The sequence below is a fragment of the Leucopleurus acutus genome (genome assembly GCF_964270905.1).
Source record: "Leucopleurus acutus genome assembly, chromosome: 2".
Classification (NCBI taxonomy): Eukaryota; Metazoa; Chordata; class Mammalia; order Artiodactyla; family Delphinidae; genus Leucopleurus; species Leucopleurus acutus.
This window is the reverse complement of record NC_139143.1, coordinates 133,315,348-133,342,419: the sequence shown is the minus strand read 5'-3', so window position 1 is coordinate 133,342,419 and position 27,072 is coordinate 133,315,348. Positions and strand designations below refer to the sequence as shown.

General features: G+C 35.4%; 1 protein-coding gene across 3 annotated transcripts in view; it reads left to right on the top strand.

Annotated features, from left to right (window-relative positions):
• The window catches only part of LRRC7 (leucine rich repeat containing 7), a gene marked incomplete at both ends in the record, with an annotated part of 381,292 nt that overhangs the window by 84,754 nt on the left and 269,466 nt on the right, over window positions 1-27,072 (top strand). For all 3 annotated transcript variants that reach the window (XM_082833990.1, XM_082833989.1, XM_082833988.1), the window contains one exon: window positions 21,377-21,494. In XM_082833990.1, coding sequence (XP_082690116.1) covers window positions 21,377-21,494 — 118 coding nt within the window. The remainder of the gene's footprint in view (window positions 1-21,376; window positions 21,495-27,072) is intronic.

Genomic DNA, 27,072 nt, shown 5'->3' with positions numbered 1-27,072 from the left:
AAAGCTTGAATGATCATTGATTATTTTTTTCTTCTACTCAAGAGGAATCTTTCAAAGTAAAAGAAACTACTTGAATCACTATAGTTGCTGATTAAACAATTGTCATGTGTAAAAAATATGAAAAGATTTGCTCTAGATTAAACATGAGCTAAATTTTCAAATGCAGAATATAAAAGCTGCCACTTCTTTAATAAAGTTGCCTCATTTTTAAAAACAAATTTCACATTAACAGGTAATTCCTTAAGTGTTTGTCTTGTAGAAACATAGAATTGTCTATAACCATGGCATGTTATGTAAGTAGCTCCACATATAGCTATGGAGGGCTCTCTGAAGATCCAATAAAGGTGAAAAGAATGGCCTTTTCCAACTCTCTTACTCCCTCAAAGGTGTTCAGTGTGCATAGTGTGAATTTACTTTGTCCTCCAGCACCAAAGGTATAGAATTCATCTGAATATGATAAAAACCATGTCCAAAATAAAACTGTCACATGAGTGATGCATAAATAATCAAAATCTGACTGTTTAATCTCTTGCCTGGAATGTCTTTATCCAAATCTGTTCTTTTATTGCAATCATTTTGGCATTCAAATGTGTAGGTTTGTTTTTTTTTCAATAAATAATGTAGATGGACTCTCTAGGGGCCCAAAGGAAAGTAAGATGTAGGACAAATTTATAAAAAACATTGTTTATATGTGGAAAACTTTAGATATTTTTTTCTTACTCAGATTTCTATTTTTGTTTACAATGTTTTATTGTTTCAAAAGTTGATAGTACCAACAACTCTTTATTATGTGTGTCAGTGAGAAACTGGGACTTCTGTAGTAGCCCAGTCAGTTTTTGAACTGTTTTATCTTCCAACTAAAGACTTACTCATCCCATCATTTATTGCTAACCTTTACCCAAATATCAAATCTCACTGAAATTTCAATGAGAATGAAACTCATTTGCTGATTTTTACTGCCAGTTTTTTGGAAATTATATAGAAAACAAATTTTAGGTAAAATATATCCATTGATTTGTTCATTCATTCAGCAAACCTTTCCTGAGTATCAAATATGTGTAAACAACTCTTCTAGAGCTGGAGATACATTATTGAGCAAGACCAACAACTTCCTGTCCTCACAAAATTTACATTGCTGCAAAGAAGGAATGAAAATAATATTTAAGAGAAAATGTTAGATAATGGCAAGTATCATGATGAAATTAAAGCAAGGAAATTGCTGAGAGACTGCTTTAGGTTGAGAGGACAGTAGATGCCTCTCTAAGGAGTGACCCTTTATGTTGTGCTTTGGATGACAGGGGGACTCAACCATGCAGATCTGAGAAAGAGCATTCCAGGCAGAGGAAATACTCTAGGGTAGGAATATATGAGGCATGTTCAAAGAACAGAAAGAAGATGGATGTGTAATGAGTGAGGAGAAAGCTGTATAAGGTGCAGTAGGAGATGTAGATAGACAGTGGCGCTAAATCCTGTAAGTTCAAGCAAGCGAGGAAAGGGCTTAAGATTTTATCCAAAGTGAGATAGGGGGCCACTGAAGAATTTTTTTAATGGTGATCTTAAATAACATATATATATATATTTAAATGCCACTTTGGGTACAATGTGGGAATACATTGTGGTAAGTTAAGAGTGGAAGCAAGGAGATTAGAGGCTACAGTAGTTATGTGGATGAGAAGTTGGTAGTTTCAACTAGATTGGTGGTAGTGAAGAAAATAGAAGCATGCTCTGTAGGTAAAGTTAATAGGATTTGCTATTAGAATGGATTTGGAAGATAGGAAATTAAAGCCTGAAAAGGGATTTAGAAAGAGTTTCCATTGATAAATTAGGAAAGCAAGGAGATAAAGAGTTGCTATGGATATTGGAGGAACCCATGTGCTGTTGTCATGGAAGCTAAGAACAGAGATGTTTTAAGAGAAGAAATTGACTTAGATCAGAAGAGGTACCATTGTACTTGCTAGTATAGAAGTAATTGGTGACCTTGATAGGATTAGTTGGGTGGAAACCCAATGAAGTGGGTTGAAGAGACAATGGTGGAGATATATATATGTATGATATATATATATATATATATCATATATATATATCATATATACATCTCTCTTAAGAGGTTTTGCTGAGAGAAAGAGAAATAAGACAAGCTAGAGAGAAGTTTGAGGTCAAAATAAGCTTTGTTTATTTGTTTTTTAAGATCAATGACATTAAAGCACATTTGTACACTAATAAGAATAAATTAGAAGAAAGGGGGGAGAAACTAAATGAAGGAAATTGATGGGATAATTATATGAGCAAAGTCCTGAAGGCAAAAGGACACAGGATACACAGAATGCGTGAAGGGGTTGCCTTTGAGAGGGACAGGCACATTTCATCCATTTTAATAAGAGAGAAGAAAGAAAATATGGGTACATATGATGATGGTTGGTAGGACTTAAGGGACATGATGGATATTGAAATTTAATTCAAATGATAGTGGTTTCAATATGTTAAAGAAATACTGGAATCAGTGAACCAAGAAGATGACAAGTGGCAATCCTACTGTGAGCTGAGAGCATAGGAGAATGAGGTATGTGAAGCTTAGGGTTACAGAGGAATATAATTTACAAAGGAATTAAGGTTCCTAAGTGTATAAATTACCTATATTTTGTGAAGTTTTTCCTTGAAGTGGCAGGTAGTTGAGAAACAGATGCAAAAGCCAAGTTCCTCTAAACTCATATTAGCTCACATGCCTGGACCAGTGTATTAGCAGTAGAAAAGGAAAAGAAGACAGATGGAAGAGGTAAGAAAAGAGCAGAAGACAGGAAATTCAACATTTATTGAACATCTACTCTGTGCTAGGCACTTCATATGAAGTAGCTCTTTTGTCCTTAGAGCAACTCTGACAAATAAGTTTCATTATCCTAATTTTAAGTCCAAGGACACTGAAGCACAATGAGTTTAAAAGAATTTACCAAATGTTATACAACTAGAAAATGGCAAAGTCCATAGAATAGAAACTATGGACTAGCAATAGAATGTTACTCCAAATCCCATGTCCTTTCCACTTGACTAATCTGAAAGAAGACCTTCCTTCTAGAATTTAGCATTTGTCTAGACTGGAGGATAAACAAGAAGGAGGAATCAAGGATGATATAATTTTCAAGTTAGAGAACTGTTACAATTAAAATGATATTAAAAATGATATTATTAAAAATATATTGGAAGGGGCTATTGTGTGCAAAAACATGACAAATTCTGCTTTAGATGCAAAATGTGAGCTATCAGACGAGCATTCTCACAAAGACCCCAAAAGATGCTGAGAGATCTCAAACTGAGTCTCATCGGAGCAAGGCTGGCAATACAAACCTATCTTTCAACCAGAGATCAGAAATAAGCAGCCGTGTTTTGTTTGGCCTATTTTTGAAAATGAGCTGTAGCCAACTTGTAAAATACCAACTTTTACCAAAAAAGTCCAGATTCCTGGCCTCTATTTAAAAAAAAAAAAAAAAAAGGAAGATCTGGTGGTGTCCATATGCTCAGTTGGTAGCAGTTAGGTGGGATGTAGTGTCTCATATCAATAGGCTCTTTTGATGGAGCAGATCTAGTTTGCCACAGATCCCACTCAGGCTGCCCCCAACAATGAAGTTACCTATCTAGGTCCTATAGGAAATTGAGTTTGCAACCGAGTATGTATATTCATTAATTTCTTCATGAAAAAATACTTACTCTGTGCCAGATACTTGCTAGTCACTGGGAAAATAATGACTGAATGGATTTAGGTACTCTTTAGCAAGAAAAACAGACATTGAACAAGTAATTGCATCAAGTATGTTTCATGCTGTCTACTATGATGGGTGGGACACAATGGGTGTTTTGGAAATATTCAGTGGAGTTCCCCTTGAGGAATATCATTGCAACTAAGACACAGATAAGTAAGAAACTGTAGGTTAAGTATTGCTTAAAAATGTAGTGCATTTCTCTCATGATTAGTGATGTTGAGCATTCTTTCATGTGTTTGTTGGCACTCTGTATATCTTCTTTGGAGAAATGTCTATTTAGGTCTTCTGCCCATTTTTGGATTGGGTTGTTTGTTTTTTTGTTATTAAGCTGCATGAGCTGCTTATAAATTTTGGAGATCAATCCTTTGTCAGTTGCTTCATTTGCAAATATTTTCTCCCATTCTGAGGGTTGTCTTTTGGTCTTCTTTATGGTTTCCTTTGCTGCGCAAAAGCTTTTAAGTAATGAGGTGGATAGACCTAGAGTCTGTCATACAGAGTGAAGTAAGTCAGAAAGAGAGAGACAAATACCGTATGCTAACACATATATATGGAATTTAAAAAAAAAATGTCATGAAAAACCTAGGGGTGAAACAGGAATAAAGACACAGACTTACTAGAGAATGGACTTGAGGCTATGGGGAGGGGGAAGGGTAAACGGTGACAAAGCGATAAAGAGACATGGACATATATACACTACCAAACGTAAGGTAGATAGCTAGTGGGAAGCAGCCGCATAGCACAGGGAGATCAGCTCGGTGCTTTGTGACCGCCTGGAGGGGTGGGATAGGGAGGGTGGGAGGGAGGGAGACGCAAGCGGGAAGAGATATGGGAATATATGTATATATATAACTGATTCATTTTGTTGTGAAGCTGAAGCTAACATACCATTGTAAAGCAATTATACTCCAATAAAGATGTTAAAAAAAAAAAATGTAGTGCAAAAGAGACAATGGGAGAAATGAGGCTGGAGAAATTGTAAAGGCCTTCCATGCTAAGATATAGAGTTTGAATTTTATACTGAAATTTGTGGAAATTCATTTAAAGTTTTACCTGGGTAGCAGCAAGATCAGATATATATTTTAGAAAGATAGTTCTAGCTGCACTAAGAATAAACATAAAAGATTAAGCCCAGAGGCAAGGAGACCAGTTAGGCAGAGCTTGTAGGAATCTGAGAGGTGATGGTGGCCTGGCCCAGGGTAGTGACCCTAAAGATTACACAATGGACACATATTGGAGAGGATTTGGGGAGGCAGAATTTAGTGGGTTTGGTCATCTGTTTGATATCTTGATTTCTGGGTAAGGAGAAAAATGAGTCACAGGTGACTCCCAGTTTTCTACTAGAGGATGTGAAAGTGAACCAAAAGAAGGAAGGTATGAGATCCAGGAAACCAGAGCCCAATTGAGTGGAGTAGCAAATGAGTATCTTTGGAAGCCATGTGTGCATCACAGTGACAGAGCTATCTGCCCATACTGGAGCTGGCTATACTGGGTGCAGGAGTAAAGTCCTCCAGAATAAAATGTGGGCCTAGCAAAATCTGATGTGCTATAGCATTTTGAAATATTACTGTTGGGCATTTGACAGAGCTGCTGGAGCATTTGGAAACAATTAAAGATATATGCATAGAAAACCAAGCAAATAAAAAGTGAAGAAACTTCAGGGGAAAAAAAAATTATGAGTAAAAAACAAACACAATGTGCAAACAAACATTACTGATTTAACCAAAAATTCAGATGTAAGTATACTGAGAAGATGAAGAAAAAGAGAGTGATGGTGGTTTTGGTGGTGCAAAGTGATATGACTTTTCAACTGCAATATATGAAATAAATAGGCAATGTCTGCAATTGATAAACAAGAAGTAAAAACACATTGTGTTCTCTAGAAATATAGACGAAAATACAAGAAATAGTATCTTAAACAGTTTAAAGCAACTGCCTTTAGAGGAGGAATGATAAGATGCAAACGATAAGATGCAATGAATTGATATAATGCTTTTATAAAAATAAAAATTAATTTCAAAATAATAAAACGAAAAATAAGAGAATTGAGCTGGAATAGAAGAAGCACCAGGGGTTAACCTTTTGGTAGCATTGACCAAATCTGACCATATTATGGTACTTTCTTTTGAAAATGATCCATAAGACACATTGGTAAATGTGAATGTCTGATGCTCAAGTAAATTATAAGGTATGATTTGAGCAAATTAAATGACATAAAAAATGAAAACATAAATTTATAAAGGAGGGTCAGTATTTGCTATCTATTCTTTTCAATTGTTCTTATAATAGTTAACTGATTAATACAGGTTTTAGTATTATTCATTTCCCAGCTACGTCCTTAGTATATGAAGTGGTTCTAAATCAGAGAGAGCATTCTACTAATGCAGCAATTTGGACTCCCAGAATGAAATCAGCCTTTAGGAAATTGATGGAGGATTATTTCTCTAGTGTATTTTTTTCCTAAATTTGCTTCATTTTTATTTGCTTGGTTTTCTATATATTGATCCTCTAAATTTCTAGAGAAATAATTTCTCTAGAGTGTTTATGAGGCTTAGAACAATTTCATGATCCAATTCTTGACCAGGGACTCCTGGGAAGTCAGGCTATTCTCAACTTGATATAGAAACATGGGATTATGTCAGTGTGATTACAATGAAGTTGACCTAACATAAAACTGACCTATAGTAATATGTAAAAATCAACATGTGAACATTTGCTTCCAAAAATTAGTACAGATATGTTAGCATCTACTATAGCATACATGTAGTACATTTTTCTAGGTTGACAATTAAGTAAAAGATTTCTAAGAGAGAAAAGTGAATATGTTATGGAATCAAACACAAAATTCATCTGAATTATGAAGACAAAAAATTGTTTTGGTTGTATTCTGTTGTTAGAGGTGCTGATGTAGGTGGTGAAGAGGCCCTTGACTAGACTCCATAGATAGTGAACAGTCAGGTGCTGAGTGCTGATGGAAAAGAAGAGAAGTCAAGGATATGAATAATATAAGCTCACAGTTTTTGCCTGCTGGATGGTATATTTAACTTCAAAGGTCAGCTACAAAATTTCACTAGAACTCTAGTTGCTGAGATGAAGAGCAATTAGCAGTGAAATGTCTGGTGTAGTGGAAAGCTGTAGAGGTTTAGAATCAGGCAGATTTAAATTTGAATTTGAGTTTGGGGAAGGTTTTCAATCTCAGTTTCTCCCCCATCTAGGAGATACCATCTACCTTGTCGGACTGTTTTACCTACATCTTATTTTTGTTAACTACTGACCTTGTGGTAATTTTTCTTCATTGTTATAGATTAAATAACATAACGTATGTAAAGTGAGTATGGGGCCTGGCAAAGCATAAAATCTTCAACAAATGTTGGCGATTTTTATGAGCTGTAATACCATAAAGAAAACCAAAAACTTGACTTTCTTCTATAAAATGAGAAATGATAGTATCACTTTGCAGAAAGGAAGTTATTTTCTTTTCTAAATTAATAGTGATATAAAAAGAGAGAAAATCTTTTGCAGATATCTTTTCTTTCAAAATTTATGTGAAAATTAATTTTAACAAAATCCTAGAGATTTTATCCTTTCTATACAAAGAGATGGTTTGCTGTTTCTGTAATGAACCCAAAACAGCAATACATGGTTGAATCTTGACCAGAGATTCCAGAAAATGACAATAGTATCTCTCTCTCTTTAGAACCTTTTTGCTGCTTCTTGATTTCCTGATAACAATGTAGCCTTGCTGTTGATTTTTCATTTTGGCATGTGTGCATGCTACTTGACTACCTAGAGGGTTTTCTGTTTTCTTTAAATTTGAAGTGGATGATAAACGTTTGTTCTCTTTTTTTTTTTTTTGAGGTGGCAAAAAAGGTTAATTGTGTTGAATTTAAGTCCCATGGCTCTCAGTTATCTCTTTTCTGTGTGGCAGTGGCCTTTAACAGGAATAAAGTTTCTCTTTCTTTGTTCTAAATAATTAAGAACTGACTGCATAAACGCTTGCATATATGTTCACCACGTGAATTTACTCATTAACATTCATGGTGGCTGCTTCTTCACTTCCCGTGAAATGCTGCCATCAGCCTGCAGGGAAACTGCCTCCCGAGAACTGGAGCAGAACCAAGGCCAGCAGGGCGGGACATGGGGAGGTGCTGGCAGACAGAAGTGGGAACTCTGTTTAGAAGCATAGTCACGGAACTGAGGGAGTGAAGGCTTCTAAGGAAGGAGTGATGACATGGTCAAATGGAATAGGGAGGCCAAGTAAGGCAAAAACTAGATAATCCATTAAATGGGGCAATGAAGTTTCATTTGTGACTTTTACAATAACAACTTCAAGGGAGAGGAGGAAGGAGCTTCTTGTTTTCTTTAGATTATCGCACTCATCCATCCTCACGTTTTCAGCCACTGTACTGAAGACTCACAAATCTCTTGTGGCAGCTCAGCCCTACCCCTCAGTCCTCAGATTAAATGTGTGTTCTGGGCCTACTTGAATATTCACACTCAGCACTTCTGATTTCCCCCTAGAAACCTGTCTCCTGTCCTATAGTCTCTGTTTCAGTTGGTGACTATCCATTCAGTCCCAGTGCCAGGACCCTGTCATTTTTTACTCTTCCTACTTACTCACCTTCCACATCACAACAGTGGCCAAGTCCTATCACCTTTGCCACCTAAATATTTCCTAAATCTGCTCTCTCCACCCTATGAACAGAGGCTTTGTCAGGCCCTCATCATCTCTCAACAGACTAATGAAACAGTCTCCTTATTGATGATGTGTCTTAAACCTGATTTTCTTTATCCCAATTTATTCTTCACACAGCCAACAGTGGTAGATCCAAATGTAAATATGACCAGGCTACCCCCAAGGTTAATCCCATTCCCTGTCTCCTTTCTAACTTGCAGGGAAAAAAACCACACAACTGAGCATGTAATGCTAATAGGAGGCCTCCCATGGTCCAGCTACAACTTGCCTCTCCAATCTCTTACTCTTGCTCTCACAGGAAGTGTTCCTGAAACACAAAGCTCTTTCTTGCCGCTAAGCTCATCCTCTTTTCTCTGCCTCACATGCTACTTCAAGGTTCATCTCAGTTGTCACCTTCTCCTACAATCTTCATGCTTCACTCGCTGGCATGGTTATTTAACTCTCCTCTGTGCCTACGTATTACCATGTGTACAATTCTACAATTACACTCACCAAACCTGTTGTAGTTATTCATTCAATGTATATTTGCTGAATACCTACTCTACTCTGGGGAAATAAGATTGAAGAAGAAAGACACTAAAATATGGGACTATGTCTATTTAATCTTTGTTTTGACAGGAAACACAATGTTTGGTTCAAAGTTAGATCTCACTGAATATTTGTTGCATAAAGAATTTGATTTTGCAAAAGTGGATTGTAGAAATATGTCCACAAGATTATACACAACCACAGTAGAGAGACAGCTCATCTTGTTATGCTGGAGGGTCAAGGAAGTCGGCTTGGCAGAAATGCATTTTTAAAGATAAGATTAGGGCACGGTCTAGTTGGACTTTTTAAATGATAAATTGAGCCTTGGAGAAAATGTATGGAACTTGCTCAATAGCATGTCACCTGTTAACCATGAAATCAGAATTCAAATCTAGGTCTGTTTGCTTCCAAAGTTTATAACCTTTCCATTATGACTATAAGTGGAAAAGAGACTGCAGCTATACCATTAGCCATCTTCTCTTTGGCTTACTGACCTAGGCAGAGCTAGTCAGCACAGGTTAGGTTTTTAGTACCTAGAACTGATTAGAGCATAGACATTAAAAACTTTTAAATATATATATATATATATATATATCAGCTTACACTAATATCTATATATGTATATATACATATATATCAGCTTATACTAATATGAAGGTCTAAATTAATGCCATTCAACCCAGTTGTTCACACACCATATTGATTACTCTCTAAAGACAAAGCCAATACTTTTATAAATGTTAATTAACCAAAAATTTTTTTACCAACTAGTAGTTATTAAAAAAGCAACAAAATAAAATCCCAAAGGACACACATCACTTGTCTTAAGTACTATAGAGATAACAAGATTTTACCCCAAACTCTTAGCAGCCATTAAGCTACGTCAAAATTAAGAACATTTATAGAACTTTTATATCCAGCTTTTCACTCTTCCTATTTCTTTCCTGGTTTTATAAGCTTGTATCATCAAGTGAAGTAATCATTAATATGTAAATTAAAAAATATATTCATTTAAAAAATTTTAAATGAAAATTGTTATCAAGCAGAATGGGTAAGGGAAGGTGCTATGTCTTATATATTCAAACAGATAGCTCTTATTGCAACAAAACAGATATATTCCCTTCCTTCTAAGACACTGAAAAATGGTAAAATAAACTTGCTGTTCCAAAGGGAGAAATGATTCAACACCACCAATGGGCAAATTGTTGCTGAAAAGATCTGTATTTTTAAAACAGTGGCAATAATATTTATTGTTTTCTGGGATAAAATGTCTGAGTATTTATTGTAGTTGCCATCTTTCTCCAGGGAAGAAACGATCTTGTCTCTGCAACACATCCAATATTGCTAAAATGCACTAGAAGGGATTATAAGTGTTCCCTTCCCCTACAGCCTCAATCTTATTTGATGCTACCAGCATTTGTCCAGCTCCATACCTCCCACACCAGCCCACAACTCCACTACTACTGGAGACCTTAAAGTGTTGTTGGACCACAAAATCCTCCCTCCTTTGACTGCCCATGTATTACTGGCACCAAGTCTTAATGATTTCTCCTCCCAAAGTGCCTCACTCTTCCTGACAGTGCCTTAACTAATATTCTCATTATTTTTCACCTAGATGTTTTCTCATTGTTCTTCTGCCTCCTTCTGGTCACAGGTGCCAGTTTCTCAAAAACAAAAATCATAGTCAGTCCCTTTCCTGCTTATGAACCTCTACAAGGTGGATGATAACGTGAGAGAGCAGTGTAGAATCGTTGAAAAGGCACACAAATCCAAGCATCCAAATTCTCTAGGTTAAGGGCAAAGTCTAGGAATGTTTCTTTTGGAATAATATGCACTTTGCAAAACCCTCTCTCTGTTGTAGTATTTACCTAGTATTTACTACCTTGCATCTTATTTTTTGTGTATATTTATAACCGCTAGATGACTGTATTCTTGAGGAAGTGGATAATTTGTTATTCTTCTTTGGCAAAGAAGAAGTGCTGTGTCTGTCACTAAGTAGATGTTCAAGAAGTGCTCACTGAATATAAGCAGTCAGGAGGGAAGGAAGGGAAATGGGCAGGAAAGAAAGGAAGAAGAAAGGAAGAAAAGGAAGGAGAGAGGGAAGGGAGGAAGGAAGGAAAGAGGGAGGAAGTAAAGAAAGAAGTGAATGAATGTCATATTTAGAAGCCTACAATTTCACCAAGTGCATACATTAAAACTATTTTTATTCTATTATTTTTGAGTTGGCTCTTTTCTAACTAAAGATAATTATTAACATTTGTATTAAACTAAAGAATTTTTAAACATTTTATTGTAATGTGTACAAAATAATTATTTCTTTGAAATAGCTTTCCAATGAACTTGGAAACACTGTAGCCTGAATAATTTTAAAGGAATTCAAAGGAAGAACTTCTAAGAAACCAGCTATTCAGTAATGCCAACTCATTAGACAATTAGTTCTTTTCCCTGGTGGAATCCACTTGTGCCAACATAGGGCATCAATAATAGTCTCATTGAATATTTATAATCTTACATGAAACTTCTCAGGAAAAGGGTTTGTCTCTTTACAGTTCACAAGCAACTAATGCTTTTTAAATTTGTAGTGGAAAAAATAAACACCTTATCTTATTTTTTCTAAGGAACTATGTTTTGAGATCCAGTCATTCACATTCATGATGTCGTCATTGTGTCCTTAATTTTCCAAGCCTGAGTGTAAAGGTGATAATAAAATGCTAATCTAAATTATAATATTTTGCATTTATGTAGCACTTCAGGGTTAGCAAAGTGCTATAACATATACTTAGATTTACTCTAATTTAGATTTTTGCTGTCAAAAGATAGTCACTGAATCTGAGTCTTCTCCTCTAACCCCCGTAGGACCATTATTATGGGCGGAAGACTCCCCCTATCTCATTCACTTTCCCCTCCCAGACAGCCACCAGCTGTTGTCAGTCATCACTATTGTCTCTCCCAAGCCCAGATCTGATGGTACAGAGGGAACAATGCACTGAAGTAGAAATTGCTTTGTACCAGACAAAACTGAATTTGAATGCTGGTTCTGGCACTTCCTACATATATGACCTTGTAAAAGTTAACCTCCTGAGTTTTCGCATCTGCAAAGTAGAAATAATAATACCTTCCTTACAACATTGTCACAAGAAGTAGATCATATACTATAAAACCTAGGTTAGTGCCTTGCACCTATATAATAGGCACTTAAGAAATGGCACTATCTTATTATTTGCCACTCCCCTGCCTAAGAATTTTCATGAAAGGAAAACTATATACTGAGAAAGTACAACGTGTCAGGCGTTACATTATACACAGCAGATGCTGCAGAAACTAAAGAAGCTTACAGTCTAGTAATCCCAAAACAGGGGCATCCAGGCTTCAATAGAGATAAATACAGAATGTTATGAAAGTACACAAATGGAGCATGTAAACCAGTCTTAAGCTGTGACCAGAAAGGTGAGAGGGCCTGAGCTTGGAAAAGACGGTAGAAGGGAGGTGAGATAGGGCGAGGTGGAAAAAAACTTCAGCTGGAGACCTGGCATTTACAAAGGCAAAGCAGAGCATGGTGGATACAGAAACTGGCAGCTGCTCAGTGTGTCTGGATATGTGGTCATGCAGGATGGTAGGTGGGAAGGTAGAAGAAAAAGACAAGAGACAGGGGAATAACAAGATAAGATTCTGTAGAGGTAAAGGTCATTGAAAGCCATATTAAGAAACTTAGACTTTGTCCTGAAGAGAGGAGAGAGCCACTGAAAAAGTATAAGCAGGAGATGGACCTGATCACATTTGCCTTTTTAGAAGTCACATGGCATGACCTATCACAGAGATCCTTAACCTGGTCCACAGAACCATGCATGGGCTTCCAGTGATTTGCAGGCTCCTTGAAATTGGCTGCAAATGTGTGTGTGTGTGTGTGTGTGTGTGTGTTTCTGGAGAGAGTATCAGTAAGGTTGACTCAAAAATGATTAAAAATCACCATCTGAACACCTCCTGTGGGATAAAGCCCTGACTCTGAAACCCTTTCACTTTCTGGCTGAAATCTGCATTTTCTATCCCTCTCCACAAAGCTTAGAGTCACTTTTAATTTTTTGCCATTCCTAACACATCTCTGGTCCGTTCCTCCTCTTACAGCTTCCTGAACTGCTCTGTGCTTCCCAATCTACCCCTACTTCCCCACCCTACCTTCTGCTCATAGAACTTCTCTCTCAAAGCCTAGATGGACTGTTTCTTCCTTCTCCAGGAATTCTCTATATTCCTTCCCCATTCTTCTCTGGCACAAACACAAATCAGAGTCTTAGATTTCTGGTGACCCAGCTGGAATGAGAGATAGACAAATAGACCAGTGGACTAGAAATAGAAAGTCCAAAGACTGACCCATACTTATGTGGAAATCCAACAGAACTTGTCTTGCAAATCAGTGAACAAATTAATGAACTATTTTTAAAATGGAACAACTGGTCATCTGTAAAGAGAAAAGAATGCATCTTTGCTTCACATCATTCTCAAAAATAAATTCCAAATGAGGCAAATCAAAGCATTAAAACTTTTAGGTAGGGAAAAAATAGGAGACCATCTGCACACATTCAAACTGAGAGATAAATTTGACTATTGTAAGTGTCTTTTTATCAAAACTACCATAAAAAGAATGGAATGATGAGCCATATATTGAGAGAACTGTCCAAAAATTCATATTCAGAATATGTGATGAACTCTTTCAAATGAATAAAACACGAAAAGGTGTTCAATTTTTTTAGTAATAGATAAAATATATTACCATTTTACATACCACAGATTGGAAAAATAGTCTGAAAATATCAAATTTTGATATTTTAAAAAATAACAGACAAATGTAAACAGTATCTATATTGAGGATTACTAGAACTGTGGTAAAAAGTGAGAGAATGAGAAATTGTTTTTTGGTGGATCAGGTAGGTGACAAAGGGACATGATTGGGAGGAGAATAAAGTAGCTTTCTTAAACTGGATTGAGGAGTATGGCTCTTTATTTTATCATCATAATTTTAAGAAATACATATTATATACACTCTTGTGTATTTAGATTTCACAGTAAAAAAAGTTAAAAAGACAAAAACTATCATAAGATACATGCAGTGACCTGGAAAAGACGTATTCCCTCTGTTTGATGAGCTCCCAATCTGGGGCTTGTTTCAGATTCTCTAGCTTTCCTACTTCATAGACCACTGTGAGTTGCAAGGGACTCTTCTTTATTGTTGCTTCCCTTCTACATTCTGTTAACATTTTTTCTGTCTTCTTAAGCTGCATGCTTAACTCATTCATTTTCACCTGATTATCTCTCCTAATGTAAGCATTTCAGGCTACAATTTACTGCCAATTACTCTAGCTATGTTCTGCCATTTTAGACAGGTAATATTTTGTTATTATTTGCTAATATTTTGTTATTATTTGCTCATATTTTGTAATTTCCAGTGTGATTTCTTCTCTGACCCAGGATTATTAAATTTAACTTTATATATATCCAAATATAGAAGCTTTTAAAGCTATCTTTTGGTTAATCATTTATAACAATTGCATTATGGTCCAAGATTTTGGTCTTTTTATTACTAATTCTTTTAATTTTGTTGAGCCTTCCTTTATGTCTATCTAGTACATGGCTAATCACAAGGTTTTCATATGTGCTTTTTAAAAAAGTACTCTATAGTAGTTGAGTTTAATGTTCTATACGTGTCCACTAGGACAAGCTAGTGGCCATCAATTCTTCTGTAACTTTTATTTTTATCTGTTTTAAATTAATTACTGAGAGATATGTGTTAAAATACCCTATTATGATAGTATATTTGCAATTTCTCCTTGTAGATATGTCAAATTTTTCTTTAACTATTTTAAAGCTATGATACTAGGTGCATACAAGTTTAGAATTATATATTCCTGGTGAGCTGAAGTGTTTACTAACGTAAAGTCACTATATCTCTATTAATGCATTTTGCTTTAAATCAGTATTGCTGCATTAGCTTTCTTTTGGTTAATTTTGCCAGTTTTATCATTCTTCCATCAAGTTTTGGGTGTATCACTGGTAATAGGATATAACTTGATTATGTTTAATTTTAGTCCACTCTGATAGTCATTTTTTTAATTGGAGAGATTAATTCATATTTATTAATGGCAGCTATTGGTATATTTGTATTAATTTATCCCATTCTACTCTTCATTTTTATCTGTCTTATTTCTTCGAAGTATTTACTTATATGTATTAAAGATTATTATATGTAAATATTTACTTATGTGTATTAAAGATCTTTTTTTCTCTATCTCATTCCATTTATTTTGTTTCTACCCACTAGGAAATCATACACCTTATTTATATTTCTTTAATTGTTACCCTAGAAATTTTAACATGCATATTTAATTTTAATCTAAAGTTAATTAGTGTCTTTACCCTCCTCCCAAACTATGCAAAAATCTAAGAATGTTTTTGTTTTCCTTTTTTCTGATACATAGGCCTCTGTTGTTCAGAATTTTAGTTCTACGTTGATTCTCCCCAGCTTTACTGAGATATTATTGACATGTAATATACGTAAGTTTAAAGTGTACAATGTGATGATTAGATACATGTATATATTGCAAAATTATTACCACAATAAGGTAGTAAGTTACCAATAGGGTACCACATCTCAATCCCTTCACATAATTACAGTTTGTGTGTGTGTGCTGATAACATTTAAGATCTACTTTCTTAAAAACTTTCAAGTATATAATACAGTGTTGATAATTATAGTCACTACGCTGTGCATTAGCTCCCAAGATCTTATTTATCTTATAGCTGGGAATTTGTGCCCTTTAACCAACATTTTCCCATTTCTCCCACCCCCCAGCTTCTGACAATCACCATCCTACTCTCTATTTCTATGAGTTCAGCTTTTTCAGATTCCACATATAAGAGAGATCATACAGTAAATATTTGTCTTTATCTGATTTATTTCATTTAGCATAATGCCTTCAAGGTCCATCCATTTTGTGATAAAAGACAGAATTTTTATGTTTTTTATGGATGAATAATATATCATTGTATATACAGTTGACTCTTGAACAACATGGGAGTTAGGGGCGTAAACCCCCAGACAGCTGTAAATCTGTATATAGTCTTCCCTCGGTATCTGTGAGGGATTGGCTTCAGGACCTGCCATGGATACCAAAATCTGTGGATGCTCAAGTCCCATAGTTGGCTCTCCAGATCCTTGGTTCCATATCTGAGAATTCAACCATTCATAGATAGTGTAGTGCATATATATATACGTATGTATAGATCTCACATCTTTATCCATTCATCTATTCATGGGCCCTTAGGTTGTTTCCATGTCTTGTCTGCAGTGAAATGGGGGTGCAGATATGTCTTTGAGATAGTGTTTTTATTTCTTTTGGATATACATGCAGAAGTGGGATTACTGTATCATATGGTGGTTCTATTTTTAATATTTTGAGGAACCTCCGTGCTGTTTTTCATGATGGCTGTGCCAATTACATTCCCACCAGTAATGTACACAGATTCCCTTTCCTCCACACCCTTGCCGACACTTGTTGTTTCTGGTCTTTTTGATGACAGCAGGTGTGAGTTCTTATCTCATTGTGATATTGATTTGCATTTCCCTGATGATTGGTGATGACAAACATCTTTTCATATAGCTATTGGCTATCTGTATGTCTTCTTTGGAAAAGTGTCTATTCAAATATTTTGCCCATTTTTTTAATTAGATTTTTTTTTACTATTGAGTTGTATGAGTTTCATGTGTATTTTGGATATTAACCCCTTTTCAGATAAATGGTTTGCAGGTATTTTCTCCCCTTCCAGAGGTTACCTTTTTATTTTTGCTGATTGTTTCTTTTGCTCTGCACAAACTTTTTAGTTTGATGTAGTCCTACTTGTTCATTTTTGCTTTTGTTGACTTTGCTTTTGGTATCATACACAAAAATCTTTGCCAAAACCAATGTCTAGGAGATTTTTTCCTATGTTTTCTTCTAGGAATTCTACAGTTTCAGGTCTTACATTTAAGTCTTTAATCCATTTTGAGTTATTTTTTTGTGAGTGGTATAAGATAGGTGTCCAATTTCATTTTCTGCTTATGGTTATCCAGTTTTCCCAACACCATTTATTGAAGAGACTATCCTTTTCCCATTTCATCTTTCTGGCTCTCTTGTCAAACATTTGTTGACCATACATGAGTGGGTTTATTTCTGGGCTCTCAGTTCTGCCCCATTGATCTGTATATCTATTTTTATGCCACTACCATACTGCTTTCTGTTTTGACTTACACTGACTTTTTAATCCCACAATTAGACATTTTGTTTTTGTTTTATTTGTTCTCTCTCTCTTTTTCTCCCTATCTTCTTTTTTCTCACTCCCTCCCTCACTCTCTCTTTTTCCCTTCCTTCCTTCCTTCCTACTTTCCTTCCCTCCCTCCTTCCTTTCTCCCTCCCTTTCTTCCTCTTCCCTCCTTCCCTCCCTCTTTCTTTTTTTCTTTCTTTCTTTTCTTTCTTTTCTTTCTTTTCTTTCTCTCTCTCTCTTTTTTCTTTCTTTCTTTCTTTCTTTCTTTCTTTCTTTCTCTCTCTCTCTCTCTCTCTCTCCCTTCCTTCCTTCCTTCCTTCCTTTCTTCCTTCTCGCTTCACTCCGAGACAAAACTGAGAAAGTCATGCATTCACTACTGACTCCTTTTGGAGGACCCAGTTTGTTTTTTTTAACTTCACTCACTGATGGTATCACCCTCAGGAGAACTCAATTATGTACGGAGTGGTCTTTAAGCCAATCTCCAACCTCTGTTCAAATCCCAAGCAGTCTTCTATCCTTCCAGTTGCAAAACAATCAAACAAACAACAACAACAAAAAAAACCTCTCAGTCTTCAGCCACCAGAAAACAACAGATACCACCAAAGCAAAAGCTAAATACAGACCCACTTAACTCGGTGTATTAGCATTTTCTTGTTATTCTGGAATTTTAGAAATTCCAGTATAGCCATAGCTATACTTTTACAGCCATAGCTCACCTACGCATTAAAGGAATATGTGTGTGTGTGTGTGTGTGTGTGTGTGTGTGTGTATGATTTTGCTGTACTAAAAAGTTTTTCTTTGAATATTTAGTCCACCATACTGCTGAAAATAGAAATTGATGGGTATCTTTTCACATCCTTACCCTCAGTGCTGAACATAGACCATACTATATAATAGGTATTCAATAAATATATTTTAAATGCATGTAGATGTTGTGTATGCAGAGATTTCACTCCATGATCCAAATATCCTCACGCTGTCAAGCAAATATTTGAAGCTAGTATGAGTTACACAGTCTTTGAATTTGGAGTATGTTTAGATGCTACAAATACAACATTATCCCTCTTTAGCCTTCATCTGGCTAATTTGTGCTCGCTCTTAGGTGATCCATTTTTTATTACCTCTTCCAGAAATACTTTCATGAGTCAACCTTGTCACCATCATCAACATAACTTAGGACAGATACTCTACCAGTGTATTTTCATTATATCTGATATTTACCTTGGCATAGTCATTAAGAGTCTTACTTTCATTAGCTATTAGAGTTGCTGTTTTATACTATATTGAAGAATTACAGCTATTTCATGATCATTCTTTACATCATTTTCATTCAAAACTTGAATATTGGGTTTCCCTGGTGGCTCAGTGTTGGGAGTCTGCCTGTTGATGCAGGGGACATGGGTTCGCGCCCCGGTCCGGGAGGATCCCACATGCTGTGGAGCATGGCCCGTGAGCCATGGCTGCTGAGCCTGCGCGTCTGGAGCCTGTGCTCCACAGCGGGAGAGGCCACAACAGTGAGAGGCCTGTGTACCGCAAAAAAAAAAAAAAAATTGAATATTGAAAAAATCATTAAAATGCCTTCTTAATTTCTTTGCCACTTTATAGACATCATGACTCATATTCAAGAATTCACTGCTTGTTTATTAAATTTAGATTCCACTGATATTGTTTATCTATCTGAAACTTCCAAACCAGTGAAGTACCACTCAGCTGGAGCTTAGCACTCTCTTCATTTTCTCTTTACTTATCTAAGTATACTTTCAAAGATATTTATGCAACATACACTGTGTAAAAGACACTGTGCTAGTCACTTTAATATATACAAAGGTGAAACAGGTTGACACCAAGATGAATCAGACATGACTCCTGCCTTCAGTGACCTCATCATCTAGAAAAGTAAGAAATAGATTATATAGGTATATTTCTGTTTCTGTATTAACATATAAATATTAGTAATTGCTAACAGTTATCAAGCTCTTACTCTATGCCAAACACAGTTTTACACTTTTACAAGTAATTCCTTTCATCAAATCCAAGGCCATTGACTTTAAGAAACACCATTACCGTTACTGTAGTACCACTAAGGAAAAAGAAACACTGCTTACAGATATAACAATGTTGATTGGAAGATGAATCCCAAACAGCAAAGATGTTAATACATGAGAAAGTGCAAGACTTAGAACTGATGACATATAGTAACTCATTTAATTCTCTCAACAATCCTTCAAGTTAGGCAATGTTATTGTCCCCATTTTACAGATGAGGAAATTGATAGAATTCAGAGATATTAGGTAACTTTCCCAAGATTACACAGCAAGTGAGCAGATAAGTGGGGATTAAATCTACATGAATCTGATTCCAAATGCCATGCTCTTAGCCTCTCTCAAGATCTTAGGATCTTGGATTATTTTATGTAATAGGGTGTTCAGGAGTGCCCAAATCTTTTGTTCCTGATGTGGCTTCATTTAAAATTGAAGAAGAATATAGGGACCTCTATTAATTCTTGAGATAAACTGAGTATTTAGTTGAGATGAGGCTTGAATTTACAAAGCAAAAAACAGTTTTGAAAATAATTTTTCTGAATTTTACATAAAATGGTTATAATAATCAGACTAAAAAGTAGTTAATACATCTTACCAGTATCAGCCAAGAGGCAATTGATTTTTTTAAATCTATGCATCTATAACTAACCACATTGCATGTAGTGTAACGGTCCTAACAGAATGATGGAGACTGGACAAGAACTTAAATTAACTTTGGCCGTGAGTGTAGACATATTTTTTTTCTATTTTTAAAGAGAAAATTAGTAGTTAGTGGAAACTATCCATCAAAGTTCTCTATTTTTAGACTTTATAAAAAGAAGTAGCAACATCTCTATGGAGAATATTGAAATCCTAGTACTACATGAAGTATTGCAAATAATCTTTGTAAGGAGACAAAAGCAAGTCAGCCAAAAGCAAGAAACTACATATTTTATCTTAAGTAATAATGAGCACAATCTATTTTTTAAAAAGGTAATGAGTTAAGAAATAACAACCACATACTACATTGTTTTGCCTATAAATTAAGAATTACATTTAAGAACAAGCAGCAGTTAAATGTACTGTGAGCCAATTGCATAGTCATGGATACCAGAGACTTAATCTGTGGAAATTTAGCAAAACAGAATTAGAAATGTCAAACAGAAAAGATCTCATTAAGATAATTCTTCCAGAAATGAATCAAAAATTCTGACCCAGCTGTTCAAATCTTGAGTAGTCAAGATGAGATGGACATAGCTAAAAAATCTAACCATATTGTTTCCAGAAATGTGATACTGGAAACACCTACATAAAAATAACCAGATCACTAGAGTGTTTGTTAAAAATGAAGATTTTGATCTTCATCCCAGACCCACCATATCAGTACTTCTTCGGGTAAAGCTCAAGGACCCACATTTTAACCAAGCACCTCCACCCACCAATGATTAAAACCATGCTGTATTTGAGAACCATTGCATTAACACTTGACTCTTCCCCATCTAGTACTTTAGGATTGGTGGCAGAAGTGAACCAACCACTAGTGGCTATTTTTCACCAAGTATCAGAGATTAAATGTTTCATTTGATAGATATTTATGACGCAGTGTGGGGACACAAAAGAAATGTGAGCTCATGTATTCAACTGTATTGCCGTTCTTGCATGTCAGATAAACAACTGTTCAACATGATTAAATGGAAGTAATTTGTGGTTGTGGAGAAAGAGAATTGAGGTAATCCTGGTAGCTGTGAGAATAAAAAGGAAGGGGTTACTCCAGAAGTTATTTCAAACAAAAAAATAAATCAATTGGTTCAGTGGCAAATTGCACACTAATGTTAAACAGAAGGGGAAAGGTAGAATACCTTGAGTGGCGAATGTGGATAGCAGAGAGTAGGGAGGTACTAACATGGTGATGGAATGTGAAAAAACTCTGAAGAGAATCCAGAAGATGGGTGTGGAAGAAAGTGAGCCTTTTGGGGTTGGGCCCTTTTACTATCACATTTGTAAAGATGTTGAATTGAATTTTGTTACTAAGTTTATATATGAATGGATTTAACTAAATTGAGATCTAATGAATTATTATTTTCTTTTTACAGCAATTGTTCAACTGTCAAGCTCTAAGAAAACTAAGTATTCCTGACAATGACCTTTCAAATCTGCCAACCACTATTGCTAGTTTAGTTAACCTTAAAGAACTCGACATCAGTAAAAATGGTAAGATTCTCATTTCATCTCTAAATAGCTTGAATTTTTAACTGAAAATATGTTTTAATGTTTTCTCTTAGCAAATGATATACATTTTTTCTTTGATTTTGTTGCAACTCTAACTTAATTTTTGTTGAAAAGCTAAATCCTGAATTATAAATTGAAGACAGAAAACTTCTCTCCCCTCTTACTAATGTCCCTGACTCACTCAGGCCTTATTTCCCTCTGCATTCAGATATGTGATTTAATCTTTTCTAGACAATTTTACTGACTTTACACTGCTTATTTTCCTCATTCTCAGGGTAAAATTTTTTCCAACATGTCTCAAGTATCACCTGCTCAATGAGGCCTACCCGTTAACCCTTCTTGGAATTGAATTCCCAGTTTCCTTTACTCTGCTCCATTTTTTCCTGTAGCACTGACCATCTTCTCAGTATATATGATTTACTGATTTTTTTATGGTCTTGTCTGTCTTCTCCTGCCCCAAAATGCAAACTCCATTATGTGGCAGGAGGGATTTTACTCTGTTTTGGTCACTAATATATCTCAAACATTTAGAGCAATGCCTGATGAATAATAAGTGCTCAGTAGTATTTGTTATATTTTTGGCCAAACTTGTTATGTCTGGTGATTTTATTGATATTCATGTTGATGATCTTTTCTTCTAAATGTTTGTGGGAGTCTCCTGTGTCCTAATACATTCATTAAATCCTCATTTCCTTCCATGAAAACTTGGCTAACTGTTTTATTACAATAAAGCAAGGGTCAGTCAAAAAGAGTTATGTATAGGCACTATGAGGATATAAAACATGACCCCTTCATCATTAAGCTAGTCGGTTAAACTTTGTGTGTGTATGTATGTATTGCTTTGGTAACTTCAGGCAATATGCTTGGTGCCAAAGGAATAGGCATCAACAAAACAGATCCCTGCCCTCATGAAACTTACATTCTAGTACATGTGTTAGACATTAAACAAATAATTATGGATGATTAAATAAACAATTGAGTGTGAAGATACATTGGAGGTGAAGGATATGCATACTAGTAGGACATAATCCAGTCAGTGTAGTTAAGTAAAGTTACTCTAAGAAATGATAACCAAGCCCAGACAGGACAAATAAGAGTTGTTATTCAATGGGTATAAAGTTTCATTTGTGCTGGTTGAATAAATTCTAGAGATCTGCCATCCAACCCAACATAGTGCCCATAGTTAACAATACAATATTGTGCACTTCAAAATAACTGATCTTATTATACACTAGAAGCATACCCTATGTCCCTTCCCTGTTTTATTTTCTTAATAGTCTTTATGAGAAACTGACATACTATATTTTTAACTTGTTTATGTATTGTCTAGATTCCCCGAACTAAAATTAAAATTCAGTGATGTTCTAATTTTTTATTGTTGTCTTGGTCACTGATACATCTCTGCTGCCTAAAACAGTGTGTGGCACATTGTAGGAGTTCAACAAAATTTATTGAATGAATTCACGAATGAATGGTCCTTCTGGAACATTGAACATTTGTTGAAACGTACCAGTTTAAATGGCTAGTGATTTCTTCAATTCAAGTATATGAGAGTCGTAGAAAAGTTTACAGTATCACTGGGGAAAGAAGACTAACACCTACAAATAATCAATGAATATCAGAGTTCAAGTAATGCATATGGCTTGAGGAATTCCATGAAGCACAGTAGCATCTGAATAGAGACCATTTCATTTGAAGGAAACAGGTAGATTGCCTGGGACTTCCTTGGCAGTCCAATAGTTAAGACTCTGCACTTCCACTGCAGGGGGCACAGGTTCAATCCCTGGTCGGGAAACTTGAGATCCCGCATGCTGTGTGTTGCGGCCAAAAATAAATAAATAAATAAAATTTTCAAATACAGTGCAAATGGGGGACACACACATCTTTCTATACCAACTTGATTTACCACTTAGAGCGTTTTCAGGAAGCCAATCCAAAAAGGACCATTTGCCGATTTAGAGAGAACAGCAACTAGATTTAGGCCCATTGAAAGATGACATAAAGGCCTACATTTATTCTTTTAAAAATAGATTTACAGGTCACATATTATTATGAATTGATAGTTCTGTATTTTAATAACAAATAATGCTATTTATATACATTCACACATCAAATTCTATTTTCAAATTACAATTTCTGAGAAATGTCATATGGCCAAATATAACACATCCCTTGGCCTTCATGCAGGTTTGGCTGGATAGTTCATGTAAATAAAAAAATCTATCTTGTTCTTAAAGAGAATCAGAAGAAAATTCATCACCAAATATAAACACAAAACTTCTAAGAAATATGACTTTTTTATGAGCATTATAATCATCTCCTAGCGGTCCTCTTGCAATAAGAAATTTGTGTTGTCAGTATGTAAACTGCAGGTTATACTCCTACTTAGAAGTAAGTTTGTGAGCAACATTAGAAGTCCTAGTAAGTAGTATTTAGGGACTTTTAGACTTTTAGCTATGCTTATGATTGCTATATTGTGGAAAAAGACAAAGCAAAGCATGGCAAATCATTCTGCAAGGTTAGTATAGTACTAAAGGTTTAATGAACATGATGACATATCAGCCATTGCTAGAAGTGACACAAACAGTAAAAGATTTCAACACATCAGTCCTTTCACAAAATCATACCTAAAAAGCTGTCACTGAGTTCTGTGGCAGAGACCTAGACAGTTACTTAAGGAGCATAATACATCCTTTGGGAAACTGTCAAGTGAAGAAAGAGCAGATAGCAGAAAGTAAATGCAGTGTCAGCATCACAGTTTGACAAGGTTAGAATAGCCCCAGTGGAAAAGAGTCAAGACATGAGACAATATAATCAGTATTGGGATTTAGGGACAGAAAATGAATGTTTATTTGGAGGCAGGGACTCATGCAATTGCTAGTCAATCTAGGCAAACATTTGCCTGACTTGTGTTCGAATTTGATGAGTGACCCTTTATGAAATTAATTCAATTGGAGGCTGAGGTTAAATCTGATCTTGGTTGTGCCTGTGCCTCCAATCTTTACTTGTCATGTCTAATTCTTCCACTTATCCTAATTCACCATTTCTCCTTCCATAATTTAAAAATACTACTTTATATTAAAACCTTTAGATAAGTGAACTACTGTGGGCAGAAAGGTATCTAGAAATTTTTTGTGAATAGCTTTCACTACCTCTCTAATCACACTGCCAACTAACCCATTTCATCCCCAGGTAATGCCAAATTATTATTCTCAAATGCATCAGGCTGGTTACTGTGACACAAGAAATTATACTATTTTCTCTGCCCCAAATATTTCTTTCTCCCGCTGTTGTCCCTCATCAACCAGAGTCCTCTTCACCTTTAAAAAGACATCTCTGATGTTATGTATTCTGGGAAACTTTCCTGACATCCTATATGCAAAGAGAATTAATTGCTTCTTCCTCTGTATATCTTTATACTTCCATCTCACTTTGTAATTTATTTTTTTAATATTTCAAAAGGTAAATTTTATTTTATTGATATTTTCAAATGTTTTGGCTGTTTAAAATACACAATTTTTATTATTGAAATATAATTGATACAATATTATATTAGTTTCAGGTGTACTACATAGTGATTTGACATTTGCATACATTAAGAAATGATCACCAAGATGTCTAGGGACAATCTGTCCCCATACAAAGTTATTAGAGTATTATTGATCATATTCCTTATGCTGTGTATTACAACCTTGTGGCTTATTTATTTTATAACTGTAGGTTTTTACCTCTTATTCCCTTTCACCTATTTCTCCCAGTCCCCATGCCCTCCCCTCTGGCAATCACCCATTTTTTTCTCTGTATCTCTGAGTTTGTTTTCATTTTGCTTTGTTTTCTAGATTCTAAACGTGAGATCATTCGGTGTTTGTCTTTCTCTATTTCACTTAGCATACTACCCTCTAGATCTATTCATTTTGTTGCAGTTTCAGAGTTTTTTAAGACTGAGTAATACTCCATTGTATATGTATGACACATCTTTATCCAATCATCTGTGGATGGACATTTCAGTTGCTTCCATATCTTTGGTATTGTAAATAATGCTGCAATGAACATTGGGGTGCATATATCTTTTTGTATTAGTGTTTTTGTTTTCTTTGGAAAAATACCCAGAAGTGAAATAACTGGATCATATCACAGTTCCCTTTTTAATTTTTTTTAAACTTTTTACTGGAGTATAGTTGATTTACAATGTTGTGTTAGTTTTAGGTGTACTGTAATTTAATTTCTATATATCCCTATATATTTGACAAGATTGTAAAACCCTTGAAGTCAGAAACTATCTTATTCATTTCTCTATTTGGAGCTACTAACACAATACCTATACATGGCAGGTGCTCAGTAAATGTCTGGTAGGTAAATAAACATTATACTTTAGCATTCTTTTAAAATATATATTTTTATATTATATTACATTAGGGATCCTGCATAGTATAGGTCCCCACCTCTTATACTGGGGTCTGTTAAATATGTAACTGAGTGCTGGAAAAGACAGAAATGATGCTGCAATAAGTGATGAGTAACCACTAAAATCAGCTCCAACCTTCCATATAGAAATATATTTAATATTCTTGTTCTTGGGAGAATGACTACTTCATGTCAAGTTTTGACCTTTCCCTTGAGTTTTAGACTGGCATAGCCAACTGCAGGCTGGACATAGCTATAATATGTTCCATAAACACCTCCAAACATAACGTATTTAAAACGAAGCTCATCATCCACCCTAATCTGCTTTTCCTCCATTATATCCAGTTTTCTGTTAATGTTACTATTATCCACACAGATATTCAATGCAAAAATCCATTCTTTCTTCTGACTCCCATATGCATTAAGTCACCAAACTCTACCAATTTTACCTCCTAAATGTATGTCTAGTCTGTTTCTTTCTTACCATTCCCATTGTTACCATGTTAATTTAGTGTCTTGGCTGTTTCCAGACTGGTTAACATAGCCTTCTAATTGGTCTCTCCCTCTCATTATCGCCACCACCATTCCCAAACCTATCTTCCACAAAGTAGCTTCAGCACTTTCTAAATTGTAAATATGACTAGGTGGCTCTCCTTCTTAAGATACTTCAGTTGATCAAGGATAGAACATAGGCTCCCTAACACAGCATTAAAAGTTCCCACAATTGACCACCTACACTTCCATTCCATCTTCTCATCTCACAAAGACAATTTGTACTTTTTAACTTTATGGTCTAGATATTGACAAGCTGCCTCAAATGTTTAATGCTGTTGCAATAACTCTGTGACTCCATTTATATAATTTCCTCTGCCTAAATCACCTTTTGCACCTCTTTTCCCCTGGTTAAAACTTACTTATCATTCAAAGATCAATTTAGTATTGAAAACACTTGACACTTACTTATATTAAAATCTTTAGGTAGGGACTTGCCTTGTGGTGTAGTGGTTAAGAATCTGCCTGCCAGTGCAGGGGACATGGGTTCAATCCCTGGTCCAGGAAGATCCCACATGCCACGGAGCAACTAAGCCCGTGCGCCACAACTACTAAGCCTGTGCTCTAGAGCCCGTGAGCCACAATTACTGAGCCTGCCTGTTGC